The sequence below is a fragment of the Megalobrama amblycephala genome, linkage group LG4, assembly GCF_018812025.1.
Source record: "Megalobrama amblycephala isolate DHTTF-2021 linkage group LG4, ASM1881202v1, whole genome shotgun sequence".
Taxonomy (NCBI): domain Eukaryota; kingdom Metazoa; phylum Chordata; class Actinopteri; order Cypriniformes; family Xenocyprididae; genus Megalobrama; species Megalobrama amblycephala.
Window position 1 is genome coordinate 5645014 of NC_063047.1, and position 15206 is coordinate 5660219.

The 15206-nt window shown below is 36.7% G+C and overlaps 2 protein-coding genes across 4 annotated transcripts; both read right to left on the reverse strand.

Moving 5' to 3' along the window:
• Positions 1-3509: 3509 nt before the first annotated feature.
• Positions 3510-8526, reverse strand: zgc:153990 (uncharacterized protein LOC768125 homolog). 2 transcript variants are annotated; one of them, XM_048186992.1, is made up of 4 exons: positions 8369-8526; positions 6436-6606; positions 5841-6317; positions 3510-4919 (listed from the first exon to the last, which is right to left on the reverse strand). In XM_048186992.1, exons 2-4 carry the CDS (start codon positions 6563-6565, stop codon positions 4489-4491), a joined length of 1038 nt encoding a protein of 345 aa, XP_048042949.1. In that variant the 5' UTR covers positions 6566-6606; positions 8369-8526; the 3' UTR covers positions 3510-4488. The 2 variants fall into 2 exon arrangements, with proteins under 2 accessions (XP_048042949.1, XP_048042950.1); XM_048186993.1 differs by having other exon boundaries at positions 6436-6625; positions 8369-8501.
• A 254-nt stretch (positions 8527-8780) lies between these two features.
• On the reverse strand, positions 8781-15162 carry capns1a (calpain, small subunit 1 a). 2 transcript variants are annotated; one of them, XM_048186997.1, is made up of 11 exons: positions 15014-15162; positions 14219-14289; positions 13606-13642; positions 12696-12788; positions 12551-12608; positions 12389-12453; positions 11817-11885; positions 11471-11549; positions 10692-10808; positions 9395-9453; positions 8781-9283 (listed from the first exon to the last, which is right to left on the reverse strand). In XM_048186997.1, exons 2-11 carry the CDS (start codon positions 14263-14265, stop codon positions 9257-9259), a joined length of 651 nt encoding a protein of 216 aa, XP_048042954.1. In that variant the 5' UTR covers positions 14266-14289; positions 15014-15162; the 3' UTR covers positions 8781-9256. The 2 variants fall into 2 exon arrangements, with proteins under 2 accessions (XP_048042954.1, XP_048042955.1); XM_048186998.1 differs by lacking the exon at positions 15014-15162 and adding an exon at positions 14620-14642.
• Positions 15163-15206: the final 44 nt, after the last annotated feature.

Sequence of the window (15206 nt, forward strand, 5' to 3'; positions counted from 1 at the left end):
GAGAATGGTTCTGTGTGTGTATCTGTGTTTGCAGTGAATTATTGCGTGTGTGTGTGTGTGTGTGTGTGTTGACTCATTGTTGGTGTGATGCAGATGGGCAATGACTGATTTGTGTCTTGTAACGTGGTTGATGGGGGATGGTGGTCCCTTGAGGTGGGACACAAGCATGGCAGGAGCATGGGAACCCCAGAACACCCATCACTCCACATGCATATATCCATATTTATGACCCCACACCCAGACACCTCAAATCTCACATATGTGCAAGCAAACAGGACTGCAAAAAGGGATGTACACAAAGTCATTTTTAGTCACTGTGCAGTACCTCAAGCAGCATTGTTTTCATCTCAATTAAGATGATTTCTTTAATTAATTAAAAATGTCAGCAAATCATTCACAAACAAAATGAGCTTGCACATTCATACACATAAACACTGATGTCCCTTCCTCACAATCCTTAGACTTAAGATATTCGACTGTACACACATACAACTTCACACATTCATTTACTCACATTGTCATATCCTCATTCGGGCCTATAGATGACACCCGACCCAGGATTTCCACACACCTCATGACATCTGCTCACCCTGGAGACCAGCTCAAAAGGGGACACACACACACAGACAGTTCATCTGCCTACATTACTGACCTACACCGGACCAGCATCCTGAGGACACACACTCTCTAACTGCATCTGTTGGGCCTTGAGCCCTTTGGGACCACAGATCAGTCTTTCACACACACTCACACATGCAATTACACACGCGTACAAAATCTGCTGGCCTTGAGGGAAGTACTGACCTTTGCTCAATAGTCAAATGTGTGTAGGATCGGAGTTGCTGCATTCATGTGAAAATGACAGGAATAATCTCACAGAAACAGATCACACTGGAAAACACATTAAGAAAGAGCAGTGTCTTGTGGTCAGTGCAAGTCCTCATGGGAGATTTGGTTTTTGAGTCTGGCCTGGTTCATGTTCGCAACCTATTCTCTTGTCTCTTTCTACATCTGGGTCTATTAAAAAGAAATCCCAATTCCAAAAAAAAACCTAAAAAAAGCTAAAATTTAAAAAAATGAATATTTATTATTTACCTATTAAATACAAACTATAGAATAATAATAAAAAATGTATTTAATATTTATTTTGGAGCTTTTAATTTCTTTTCCCAAGGTGCGAACATTTAATTCCGATTAAAATAATAAATAAAATAATTTTCTTAACAACAACAAACACAAACCTATAGGTGAATGTGAAAAAAAAAATCTCATTATTAATAAGTGTTAGACATTATATGTCTTAACAGGTGGACAGAACACACCACGACTACACAGCCAGCCACACGCCTGGCTCATGCAGCTGAATAGAGAGAAATGACACGGGCCCCACCATGAAGCTCTGAACCTCTGAGGAGGAAAAGAGGGCCTCACAGCAGAGGTAACGTTATGTTATTAGAGAACCCAGAGTGACAGATGTAGGATAAAAGAGAGGGCAGGAGAATCAGCAGGGGTGAAAGAGAGAGAAGAAAAGGTGAAGAGGTCAGCAGACCAACAGAAGAAGGGGAGGAAAGACAGAGTTGTACTTGGAAAAAAAAAAAAAGGATCGATAAATCTATTCGCTGTTGATTCACAGTCTGCCTCTTTTGTTCCAGATGGCAGCTGATGTGTGGCAGAGAAATCACATCTAAATATGTATACACTACCGTTTGGGGGCGGTAAGATTTTTAAAAATGTTTTTGAAAAAATTATTATGCTCACTGAATATATTTGAAAAAAAAAAAAAAAAAAGTTACATTGTGGCATTTTCAAATATTTAAAAATTTCATTAGTCCAGTCTTTAGTGTCACATGATCCTGCAGAAATCATTCTAATATGTGGATTTGCTGTTCAAGAAACATTATTATTTAATTATTATTATCAATGTTGAAAACAGTTGTGCTGAATGTTCTTGTGGAAACTGATTTTTTTCTTTGATAAAGTTCAAAATCTTTTGTAACATTATAAATGTCTTTACGGTCACCTTTGATCAATTTAATGTTCTTTCTGAATACATTTCTTTCAAAAAGGGAAATCTCTTTGTGACCCAATACTTTTCAACAGTAGTGTATACATACACAAAATCACAGAAACAGTTGAGTCCTGGAAAATGGCTTTTCTGTGTTTTTCCCCCTCAAACAAAAAAAGGTTCAAGAACAGCTTTAACATGAAACTGAAAGTTTAATATTTCAAGCTTGAACAGATAATCCAGTAATCTATCTTATCTATCTGCTAAATAAAATAGAAGCAAGACAATTAAACCTGTTTTTAAATAACCAAATGTCAAAAAAAAAAGTTTAATGTAACCTAAACCAAAGACAAGACCTGTTATTGTGTATCTTCTGGTGCACCACCCGGTGTAGATTGCCTATATGATAAATGACTGATACATTATACAGACATATTCACAATCTGCAGACAGCCACAATAAAGTGCTTTTTTTTTCAGCAGAGGTCCCTAAACCACACAATAGGGCTACCAGCTGCCGTCTTACACATGCACAAAGCATTCCCCAACTACAGCTCTACATCAGCACACACACACACCCAACACCGCTCTGCATCAGAAACACACACACACAGCATCTGTTTAAGCAGAGCTCTTCAGCCCTGGAGAGCCGGAGAACAATATTTGAGCTCTAATCACATCCTGCCCGAAACTTACAGTGAGAAGCTAAGTGTCCATGTCAGAATCTCAGTACAAGTGCAGACACAAACATGTACGTGTGTCCACAAAACGACCATAAGATCAGCAGAACTTGAAATAAACACTAGTCAAACTGTTCAGTTAAAATTTATTGAAATATCTTGCTCACTTATGGAGCTTTTTTCATTCAGAAACCAAACATACACACACATGAAACTCACACTGCTGGAAAACCCAATGATTTTGAAGAAACACATGCAGTAAAATAATCATTTGAGGAATACACTGTGTAAAATAAAATACACACTGCCCTCTAGTGACAAAACAACAACATTAACTTGAAATATGAGCTTAAAGGGTTAGTTCAGCCAAAAATTAAAATAACGTCATTTATTACTCACCCTCATGTCGTTCCACACCCGTAAGACCTTCGTTAATCTTTGGAACACAAATTAATATATTTTTGTTGAAATCATAGGGAGCAATGACATTTCCTCTCTCAAGATCCATAAAGGTTTGACACGCGATCCAAATCATGATTCAACACGCTGATTCATAACGCTCCGAAACTTCCTGAAGCAGTGTTTTGAAATCAGCAATCACTAAATAAGTCGTTATTTTGGGTGTTTTTTGGAGCACCAAAAATATTCTCGTCGCTTTATAATATTAATATTAAACCACTGTACTCACATGAACTGATTTAGTTGTGTTTTTAGTAAATTAATGGATCTTGAGAGAGGAAATGTCATTGCTCCCTATGCAGGCCTCACTGAGCCATCGGATTTCAACAAAAATATCTTAATTTATGTTTCGAACATTAACGAAGGTCTTACGGGTGTGGAACGGCATGAGGGTAATAAATGACATTATTTTCATTTTTGGGTGAACTAACCCTTTAACGTAAGAAACTTATATCCTGAAAATTTACATTTGTCCCACATTTTTAAATCAATGAACACATAGTAGACAAAATATGAGACCTATTTTAATGAGATTCAGAAGCCTTCTTTTACACCGTATACTGGTCTTAGAAAAGTTTTAGTTGTCCTTAAACACCATTAAATGGGACTGCAAGTTAATAGTTAATATTACAGAAGTATCTTCACTTACAGAGCTGTAATAAATATGAAAAGTACGTGTTCGTGAGTAAATTAAACGCACTCCTTACAGCAGCATTCAGATGATAAACTCGCTACAAATAAAATAGAAGTCAGTGGTCACCAAAACGGTGATGGTTACCAACATTATATCTTTATGTTCCGCTGAACAAATAAAGTCATGCAGGTTTGGAAAAACATTAAGGCGAGTAAATGATGACAGAACTTTCATTTCTGGGTGAAATATATCTTTAACACATCGACAGATGTTGCATAAAAGCATGTAATAAAGTAGGTCCTGTGAATCTCCCCACAACAGGTTAATCTCAACAATTCATGTGATGATGTTGTGAATGAAAAAAAAAAGAAGTAATATTTTGTTGTGGAAGATCATATTACTATAGGCACAAACAAAATCCCTTTGCATGGTTTTAGCTAACATTTTTGGAGTGGTCATCACTAAAACAAAAACCCTAAGTGTGCCCTATTGATTTACGGAGACGATACAAATGTTAACATATTAGTTTTTTGAAAACTACAAAAGCATCTTTTCAAATAATTGTCTTTGTCCTTGCACTTAATCACAGTATTTTGACATCTTGACATTGCGCCCTCTGATGGTCACCAATGTTCGAATGCAGTTTCTTATCAACAACGGGTCACATTTTGCGATGTTTGTTAGTCATGATTTGATTGCTAAACACAAATTTCACAACGCAGGTTTGCCGTTGACCTTTTCGTGTAGTATCGTTAGCGCGCCAGAGGCAAATTCTCGCAACACCTGCACGGTATCCCTCTGTAGCTGCAATGATTCGCGTGCAAACTCCTGTTGCGTCTCTGCTAGCTGCTGCACTGACTCTGCAAGAAGCTCAAGCGAGCGGGAGACCGTGCCCAGAAGAGCGTTAGTGGCGTGCTGCTCCTGCACGCTAAGGCTTGCGTTGTGTGCTAATTGCTCACGTGAACTGTCTGGCTCCGCCCCTGAGAAAGACGAGGGTCTTTTAGTAGAGGTGGTGGCTGTGGAGGAGACGTGTCCAATATTGCCTCTAGTTGCAATTCCATCCTCTTCAGAGTAAGAGTTACTGGCAGGTGCCATAGAGGATGATGGGAAGAGGTCACGGTTGTCTTCATCAGAGTCAGGATCTGTGATCAAACAAGTAAACAGACTTTTTAAACAAGTTAAACATCATATGATCACAAGTTTTTGGTTTTGATATGCTTTTTTTTCTTGAACACATGGGATTTAAACATTATGCACAAATTGTAATTTCAAAGACATTAAATTTACAACTTTGATGGTATAACACACTTCTTAAAAAAAGAAAAAAAAAAGAAAAGTAAACTGACCCCAAACATTTAAAGAAATTCATAATCTCCAATGATGCATTAAATTTATCAAAAATTATAGTAAAGATATTTATAACGTAACAAAAGATTTCTTTTTTCAAATAAAAGCTGTTCTTTTCAACTTTCTATTTATCAAAAATTTCTGAAAAAATGCATCATGGTTTTCCACAAAAATATTAAAGAGCACAAAGGTTTACATTGATAATACTAATAAATGTTCTTGAGCAGCAAATCAGCATATTAGAATGATTTCTGAAGGATCATGTGACACTGAAGACTGGAGTAATGATGCTGAAAATTCAGAACTTTCTAATTTTAAAGTTATTCTAAATTGTAATAATTTTTTACAATTACTATTTTTATTGTATTTTTGATCTGCAGTATTAAACGGGGCAGTTGTGGCCTAACGGTTAGATAGTCAGACTGGTAACCTGAAGGTTGCAGGTTCGATTCTCAATATCGGCAGGAAATGACTAAGGTCTTAAGCAAGGCACCTACCCACCAATCGCTCCCCGAGAGCCCCAGCAAAATGGTTGCCTGCTGCTGCAGTGTGTGTGTTCACTATTCACTACTCCTAATGTGTGTGCACTAACTTGGATGGGTTAAATGCAGAAGACAAATTCCGAGTATGGGTTGCCATACCTTCACATGCCACTTTCACTAAATCTAATGAAAATTCTTAATATGGTCCAACCTGAGTATTTTCAGTTTGCTTACCTCCAGTTTTGGATCCGTCATACTGTAACTGTATTTCACTTGCACCCCCAGCTCTACTTGTAGTAGCAGGGATTCCTCCCACATCCATTCCTCCGCTCGGGGAACTGTTGACCGACCCCATCCCCACAAACCCCCCATCCTCCTCTTCCTCATCCTCACACACAGGCTCTTGTTCATCATGACTGCGAGATCTGGACCGCTGTGTAGCTTCCCACGGTTTCTTGTCCAGTTCAAGGATGGATTCCACAATGACTTCCATCGGGGACAGTTCAATATTGGACCGTGCCAATCGCTGGGACACTGTAGCACCAGTCCGCAGAGCAGCCAGTTTGCGCTTTGTGTCGCATTTAAGATCGGACCATTTTTTGATCACCTCCATGATCTCTCTGTCACACTCTCCAATCTCATTAACACGCGCCGTGATCTCTGCCCATTTCCTGCGCTTCACATCAGAGGGAACGCCTGCGTTAAACTTACCTAAGCACAGACACAGAAAAGTATCAGAACATTTTATTTATTTCCAGTTTATCCATTTTATAGGGATATGAAACATAACTGGTGGTTGTCAGAACGAAGTAAACTCAGTAAAACTCACCCACAACAATGTGACGATTCTTTCGCACTTCGTCCAGCAGGATGTGCACTTCACTGAAAGAGAAACGTGCTTTTCTCCTCTTGAAGCGCACCATGTTGTCTTGATTGAGGTAGAGCGAAGACACCGACATCTTTACAGCAGAACGATGCGCTCACTCCAATTAGGGGGAGTCTGTGTAGTGTAGAAATTACTATTAAAAAAAACAACAACTAAGTAATCCTGTTGATTTGAATCATTGATCTGACAAACAGGTTTCAACAGTATTTACTGTTAAAAAAATGGTGTCATTCAAACATATTTGTTTATACAGAACCCTGCCATTTAATTCACTTTACAAACCGAATTGCACCAAGGGACTGTTAGATTAACCCATTCACACAGACAGTTGGGTGAAATCTCTTTTGCTTTCATTTTCTCACAAAATGTGTATTTCTTTGTCACTCAATATGAGGCAACCATTAGAAACAAAAATATTTTTATTATAAATATGGACAAATGTTGCACTCATTTCAATGAATGAAAGAGTTATGAATACAGAGAGGTCTCAAACTGATTTGAAAAGAAGCTATGCTAATTATTCTTTTTTGGTTTCCTGTTTCTACCTCAGGATATTACTGCCATATGGACATCACTTTGACACACTCATCTCTGGATGATAACAGAATATTTCCAAATTGTAACACTGAACAAGCATTTTCTGTAAAGCTGCTTTGAAACAATATATTGTGAAAAGCACTATAAAAAAACATGAATTGAATGAATTTTTAGCTCTATATATTAATGTTAATTGTCAGATAAACAAGTGTTTATATAACCACATATTTTTGCATATCAAAATGTATTAATTGCAACTTATAGGGCCTGCTTAAGAAGTGAGAATTAATCTATTCTACAACCTCTTAACATTTTCTTTACAATTTGTGTGACAAAGTTGACATAACATGGCCATGACACTGAAAACATTAGTGACTGTTAAAGTACATAACACTATAAAACTCAGAACTTATGGCAAATTAAATAAGAAAAGAGGCCTCAGCTTTTTATTTCCTTCAGTTAGGAAATAGTAGCAATGCTTCTTTAAAGATAGAAATTTGTGTTTTTCTTAAGATTAACACATATTTTAATTAATATCAGATATTGAGTTATGTGGTCTGAAGAGAGGTGACTTTAGGGATATTTTTTGGGATGACTGCGTAATTTTGCAAAATTAAATTGTACATTCATGTTAAAGCATTCTATTGATCACCTCTGATTAATGTCAAAGTGGAAATGTTGTCATTTTAAAAAACTAATGGCAGGTAAAGTTATGAGATATGGGACAAACCATGTCTCGCAAATCAGCGACCGTCACCGTGAGTGAGAAATGTTTTACATTAATTGCTCACATCAATAATTCACTTGATTTTTTCCAACTACAAGATGATCTTAACACATGATGAATGTGCCGGAAGGAAGAGCAACACCGGCTCATTCATTCATTCATTGATTCATTCACCCACTCGCTCCAGTCCCCACGCACGAGAACATGTTTCCATCGAGGTGTAGTTAGATCTGTAGTTACATAAATACATTACGATCACGCGTTCTCTCTTTGTGCCGCGCGGAAGCGCCATCCTGGTAAAGCAAATTGACTAAACCAAACACAAACATCCCCAAGCAGCACACAACTGTTGTCGAGCAAACATAATTCATGTTCCTCTACATAGAATCTTATTTTTATCATAAAGAGAAACAAAACGCTCGGATGCGGAAGGACATTTCGCCCCCATTTTCTTATTACCTACATCATCACTGTGTAGCTATTCAAGCTAGCTCACGTTAGCTATTTTACACATTATGTGGGATCACGTTCACGTTGTCGGCCAGTTTGTAGACTCTTTAAACGCCATAAGCATATAAAAGTACTTTAAGACAGCAAAAACGTGAAAAATACCTCAGACTGGTCAAATGTAATCAATATTTTGCGTTGCGCCCAGATATCCAGAAACTTCGTAGAAAGCAGCGTATGCGCTGCGCATGCGTATTTGCTAGCCTGCTCTCCGTGGCGTAGACGGGTGGGTGCAGTTACCGGGTCTGACCACTCCTTTATCAGTGGCGCTGGTGCTCACCACCTAACCCCAGCCAGTTCAGTACACACGCTTTAGTTTAGATAAAGCTGACGACAATGTCCCATTAGCTAAAATTTTCGCGTTTATAGGAATACGTTTATGTTTTATTTATAGCAATTGGAGGTAACACGTTGGTCAGATATATAATATATAGAAACATACAAACTATTACTGCATCAAAACACATCAATGATCAAATTAATCAATAAACAAACTGCTGATAAAACACAAAAGGTATCACTTTCATTTTTTATTCAATATAAAATTGTATTTGACACCAGATTTTCATGATAAATTTGTGGCAATACTTTTATCCCTTCGATCCCCCATTGGCTTCATGCAAAATTGGCAACTGACAACACTTATATGCAAAACAGTTGTGCATATTTGTAACTGAAACTAGACTCTTCATAAAGGCATATTTGTTAATTTTGACACATCTTATAATTTTCTTTCTTTGGTTAGTTTTCTGTTGAACAATGCTACTATTGGACTAAATGTACTAAAATGGTAAAAGTAAAAAACGCACAGAGAAAGAGAATGGCATAGTCGAGTGACCCACATAACCCCAGTGGTTGAAAAGCTCCATGCTGGTGTTTCTCTAGAATTAGTGCTATACTGTGTGAAAAACAAGAGATGGAGCCGTGTAAAGCATAAAGTCATTCTTGCATATAATTGATAGTTTTTAGCATCATCGCAGACCTTCACATCACTCAGGAGTACATTGTCAGCTGCAGCCACTGTGAAGAGACAGAATTTCATTTATAATTATATATTACAGAACCTTTTATCCTCAGTAAATTTGATACTCTTTGTGTCATTAAGTTGTAAAGATATTAAAATTCTCTTACCTCCTGAACATTGACCTTGATTGTGCCATCATTGTCTTTGTCAAGAGTCTTGAAGGCGCCTGTTGTGAACAAATATGACACAAATAAGTATCTTTAACACGTCATTAACTAAAGAATCATTTCATTTATTCTGTATAAAATTCAATACACACAGCTTAAAGGGGTCCTATAATAAAAAAAAATACACAAAACCACTGTAACTTTTAGATCCAGAGTCCAGAAAAAAAATCGAAATTCTTAGCTCTGAGACATCATATATACATACTGAACCAATTAACAAAATGTCTGAATTTTCCAATAGCCTACAGGTGGAGCAACAAGTAACCGAACTGAGTAAATTTGATAAAATACCTTTAATCCCCCAACAGCTGCTCATAAAGATTGCATTAAATGGACTGACGAACAAAGTTCCCACCCTGCAAAAACTCATTCTCAAAATGTATTATATTATATCCTTTCACAAAAGCTGAGTAACATGGGTTTACAGGTTAATAAGAGAGGAAGGTCTCAATGAAAACAGAACGCAAGTGGTCACAGGAGATGCATTTGAAACGCATCTTAGTACAAGGTGTCAACAGTAACTGACAACGCTAATATGCAAAACAGTTGTTTTGCATAATAGTTTTGCATCTTGGCTGACCAAGACTACTTGTGATTAGATCACCAAAAATGTATCTTAAAACTGGGTGGAAACAGGCCTTCTCTCTTGCTTGCTCAATTTCTGGGATATTGTGAATAATTTGCAGGTGTCAGGTAGCTGCTATCAAAATGCTGGGAGACTTCCGGAACTTCCAGGAGAAGTGGGATGTCTGTTATTGTGCTGATATGTTCCAGTCGCCTTCAGGTTACACCCCACTCATGCTTTGATATTTGCTATTGCTAGTTAGAGACGTGGTATTGGGGGGAGGGGGAATTCTTATTATAGAAAGCATTTTATTGGATAAACATTTGTAGTGCCTGTGTGTAAGCTGAGTCATCATCCAACTCAAGCAGTACACTAGCACATGGCTTCAAAGCAGACATGGACTAAAGGACACGAAACCTATATAAAGTACCTGCATACCTTAAGAGTAAACATCAAATTTGCCTCATAGCGGCCATTTTAATTAACGGCTACTAAACAAGATAGGAAAAACAAGGCAAGGTCAGCGTTTACATTTTCAGACCATGTTACTCCCTTGTTTCCTCCTCTACTCACTCTAATCTGTGTATATCTAGAGCTATTAAACACTGAAATAAACCATTTCACTCAGCTAAACCTATTTAAAAAGTATTTTTTCCTTTATTATCAACTTACGGCACATGGCATCAAGTCTCACAAGGCATCCGATGTAATTGTCAAAATCCATGTTTCCACTCTCATCGCTATATCTGCGAATAATCATCTGAAAGAGTTGATCATTCAATGGGAAACCTGACGGGAGCACAAGACATAGAAGATGATACAAAGGATGAACGTACAGTTCAAATGTGATCACCACAATATATAAAAAGGACAAGTTTGCCCATTTTTAACCAGCTTCGTATTGTTACAATGCCAGTAGTATATGTAACTGAACAATGTATACTCTTTCTCAATGTTAGCTGCAACCTACTCTCCTGGTTTATTTGTCAGCAAAAACAGACTTTTGACAGCTCCAGGGCTATTGTTAAAATTACAGGTCCACATTTTGTATTACCACTCACGGATGTTCAAATCGAATTCAGTTCATTACGGGTGTACACCACAGCCCTTTTCTGTTTTCTATAGTCATGAAGCACCAGGTTTTTTTAATTGCCTTTCTACTGCATAGACAGCCAAGTTTTATTAAAAACCCATCTTGTCAGTGGTTAATTACCCCTTTAACATCATTGAAAACAGAGCTATTGTGCCAGCCTTGTTCAGGTACCAGCTCCCACTGGACTGAAACTAGCACATGACTAATATTGTCCAAGATGATTTTTCCACCAAACAATTCCATGCAGTCTTATAATCAATATAATATATATCCTAAACCCCTAAAGAATCCATTAACTGGGGTTTGTTTATGATATCATTACAGATGGGGATGATGTAAATCCACAATGGGTATTTACCTGCAGCTCTGAAGGCAGCTGGAAGCTCATCTGCTCCAATAGTTCCTGAGTGATCCCTGTCATAACTCTTATAAACTGCCTATAAGACAAACAGTGGCTTATGTTAACTTGTTTTTTTTTTTTTTTTTTTTTTTTGTTAATGGTCTCACTGTTTCAGTGATAAGTCTATTTACTCTTAATGCAGAGTTCCTTTTCTGTACAATCATAACAAAACATGTCAATCTTGAATCGGCTACATGAATAGATCAAACACAACAGCATACAAATACACAGCTTAGTTAAACCAAATCTCTAGTTTAAAATCACAAAGACAAATCTTCAAGCTATTGTTACATCCTCTACTCACCTGCCATTTTTTGATGTTGTTCCAGAGGTGTTTAAACTCATGGAAGCCCAATTTACCTGTGCTGTCACTCTGGATCACATTGTCAAGATCAAACACCATCAAAAATCTCAACATTTGCCTCAAAGATTTTTTATATATTTTTGGTATTGGTTGTCAGAGTTTGCCCCGAGTTTGAGTCCCGGCTCGTGGACCCTTCCCGCTTCCTCTGTACTCTATACTACCCTATCGCAATAACAAAATGTATTGGTTGATATTAGATATTTAGTTGCTAATTGCTTATTTTCACATTCATATTACCTTTGATGTCATCTAACGATCATTCAATCAAAATTAATATCTATCTTTCATACTGTACATTATAATGTTGTGATGCCTTAATTCACTTGTAGCATCTACGTATTATGTGTTTTATTTTTAGTTAAGACAAAATTGTGTATCCATTTACAGCCATTATAATCATTATCATCTTATCAGTATCGGTTAGAGTTATTGTAATATATTTTCCACTCAAATCAGCGCAAAAACTTGGTTTGTGTGAAATCAAGTGTTCAGGATCAAATGAGGAAGGATACATCCATGACAGCCACCATACTTCTACATGACTCAATAGTAAAGCCATCTGTCTTCAGATCACCATCTGCAATAACATACAGGGCAGAGAGAATCAGCATTACACAGCAGCAGACATCAGACACACACACACACACACACACACACACACACACACAACTCACGTTTTGAGATGATTCTGTTAAGGATGTTCATCAGTTCATTGGGACTTACTTCCATGTCCTGAAACAAAAATAAATGTTTACGATAGGCAGCGTTTATTGTACGTATCTGTGTATATATATGAATATTTGCTTGTGTAATACTAACATCGCCAGCGAGCTGCTGGAACACTCTACGGAACTGCTTCTCTTCCTCAGACTCATTGGCCTCAGCATAAGCCAGTGGTCTGCGGGGTGGGGGCTGGAGAGGGATGTCAATAGTATCAGCATCTCAAATGCTCACACTTCCTTTTTTTCTCCACAACTTACTTTATAGACACATTTCCAATGCAAATGTGCTTAATATTGCAAGAACTGTCAATCATTCTTATTTTGAATAAGCTATCAGAGACACACTGTACAGTGTCTTTATGATACAGACAATACTTTGAAGCATTTGGCAAAGAATAAATTACATTGGATATAGCTCTTCAAAAGTCTAATGGTGTTTCTATTGCCCAATTATTGGTTTTTCAACAAAACATTGCATTATTTAATAATTATTTCAATATCAGTAATTGCCAGACTGAATATATGTAATATTAATATATGTATTCTAATATGTACTTAAATTTTGTATCTACATTTTTTTATTAACTGATTTTTTTTTAATTATTTATCAGATTGCAATTTTTTAAATCTATTTATCCACATGTTGACAATTGATTGTTTGATTGATTTACTGATTTTCAATTAATTGATCTTCTTAGTTGACTGATTTATTAATTATTGATTTATTAAACTGATTTATTAATTACCCAAATGATTATTGAGTGCCACAATTGAGCCCCAAATTTAGTACTGCTTTCCATTCATAATTCAATTTTCAAAGATTTCTGTAGAAATACAAAAGATATTTTTTATTATCGAGTGTACACATCAAAAATATGGGCACTAAACTACTCAACACTGCAGGATTCTTTCCAGTGGCTTATTATTGAAACAGGTCAGAGATGACTGACAACAACCACTTCAGTGGATCACTTCACTTCACATCACTGAAAGCTCCTGTTACTCACAGGATCTGAAGGCACAAACTGGCCGGGGTCGATGTTGCTGTGGAAACAGGAAGAGAAGGCATAATTATGCTTTCAAATCGACGACACATCCGCAAGAAATCACAGCTGTACAAGTACATGTTGTATTAGTATTTCCATCTTATTAATAAACAAATATTACTACCACCAAAGCAGTACTACTAATCCAAATTCTCATAAAATAACAGAAGCAGAACAGTCTGCATTTATTGAACGTATATATATATTTTTCTCCCCACAAGTACCTTTGATTTGAATCAAAAAACACTAGAAAATCACAGAGAAAGACAAAGTTACAAGACTTTGACCTTAACATTTTTTATAAAAGAATGAACTACAATCCCACAAAGCACTTAAATGAATTAAAATGGCAGTGAATATAAAACCTTTGATTTATAGTCATTGGATATGTTAAACAATAATATATTTTAAGAAAGGTCAGAAACATTTAGTCTCTCTTCCATTTTTAAGCATTAATGCCCTGTTTTACAGACAAGGCTTAAGCCTAGTCCCAGACTAAAAGTTTTCAAAGTACTAATAGGAAAGCCAATGCACAGATGAAAGAGAGCAATTTTGTAGTGAAATATTGCCTCACCTGACCACATCAATAATGCCTCCAAGGAGTTTCTTGGCTAGGAACATCTTGTGGCACAAATGGTTCACTCACTTTCAGAGAGGAAGAAAATATAATGTAGAATAACGTCTCTGAATTGTTATACAACATATAGTCACTAAAAGCACCAAACCAAACTTAAATCCGTTAGTATACACATATTATTAACAGCAACACAAACTACATTAAAACACGTTTGTTGAAAGGTTTAATACAGAAATATGAGCACACGGGTTTTTGTTAATGTCAATCACACAATATTGAAACAACTGCGGACACACCCACAACAAGTATGTCCCCCATCCATCCAACACCCAAACTAATTAAACCGCAAGAAAGAAAAAAACTCATACATTTACCAAGCGAAGTATGTATAAACTTACGTTTAAATACTCAAACGTTTGCAATAGAGAGAGTTTAGATACAATTCAGGGGCGTTTTCAACTTGGCAAATCGCTTTAAATAAGGAGGATCCGGGTTTTTTTCGTCAGCAGATATCTTCTCCTGGCAACAGTATTTGTTAGTACTCTTTAAAAACATAATAATGCTTGGCCATTAAATAATCATCTGGGCAACAAAGCATGAGTGTGTTTTTAGATGCTCAGCTAAATTTGGAAGACAGTAAAACATGCTAGCACGCTAAACAAGCTATCCGACATGAATCCGCATTAAAGTAAAACCCCCAAGCAACTTAAATTTACTGGACAATATTTTTGCTAGTACATGTGTAAGAATATTTATAATTAGCTGTTAAACACGTAGAAATAATACACTCACCAGTAAAGAGAGTAGGAGGTAAATGTAAATTGTCGCTTGTCACACAGCAGTACAGTGCGTATCTGACAGGATACGCGGATTCTAAAATAAGTTACGCAAACGGCGTAGTGTCAGAGTGAAAACCACAACCCACATTCAAAAAGAGCGACACGCAAACATCGTAAAGAAAGACCATCCCATATTTCCAAGTATT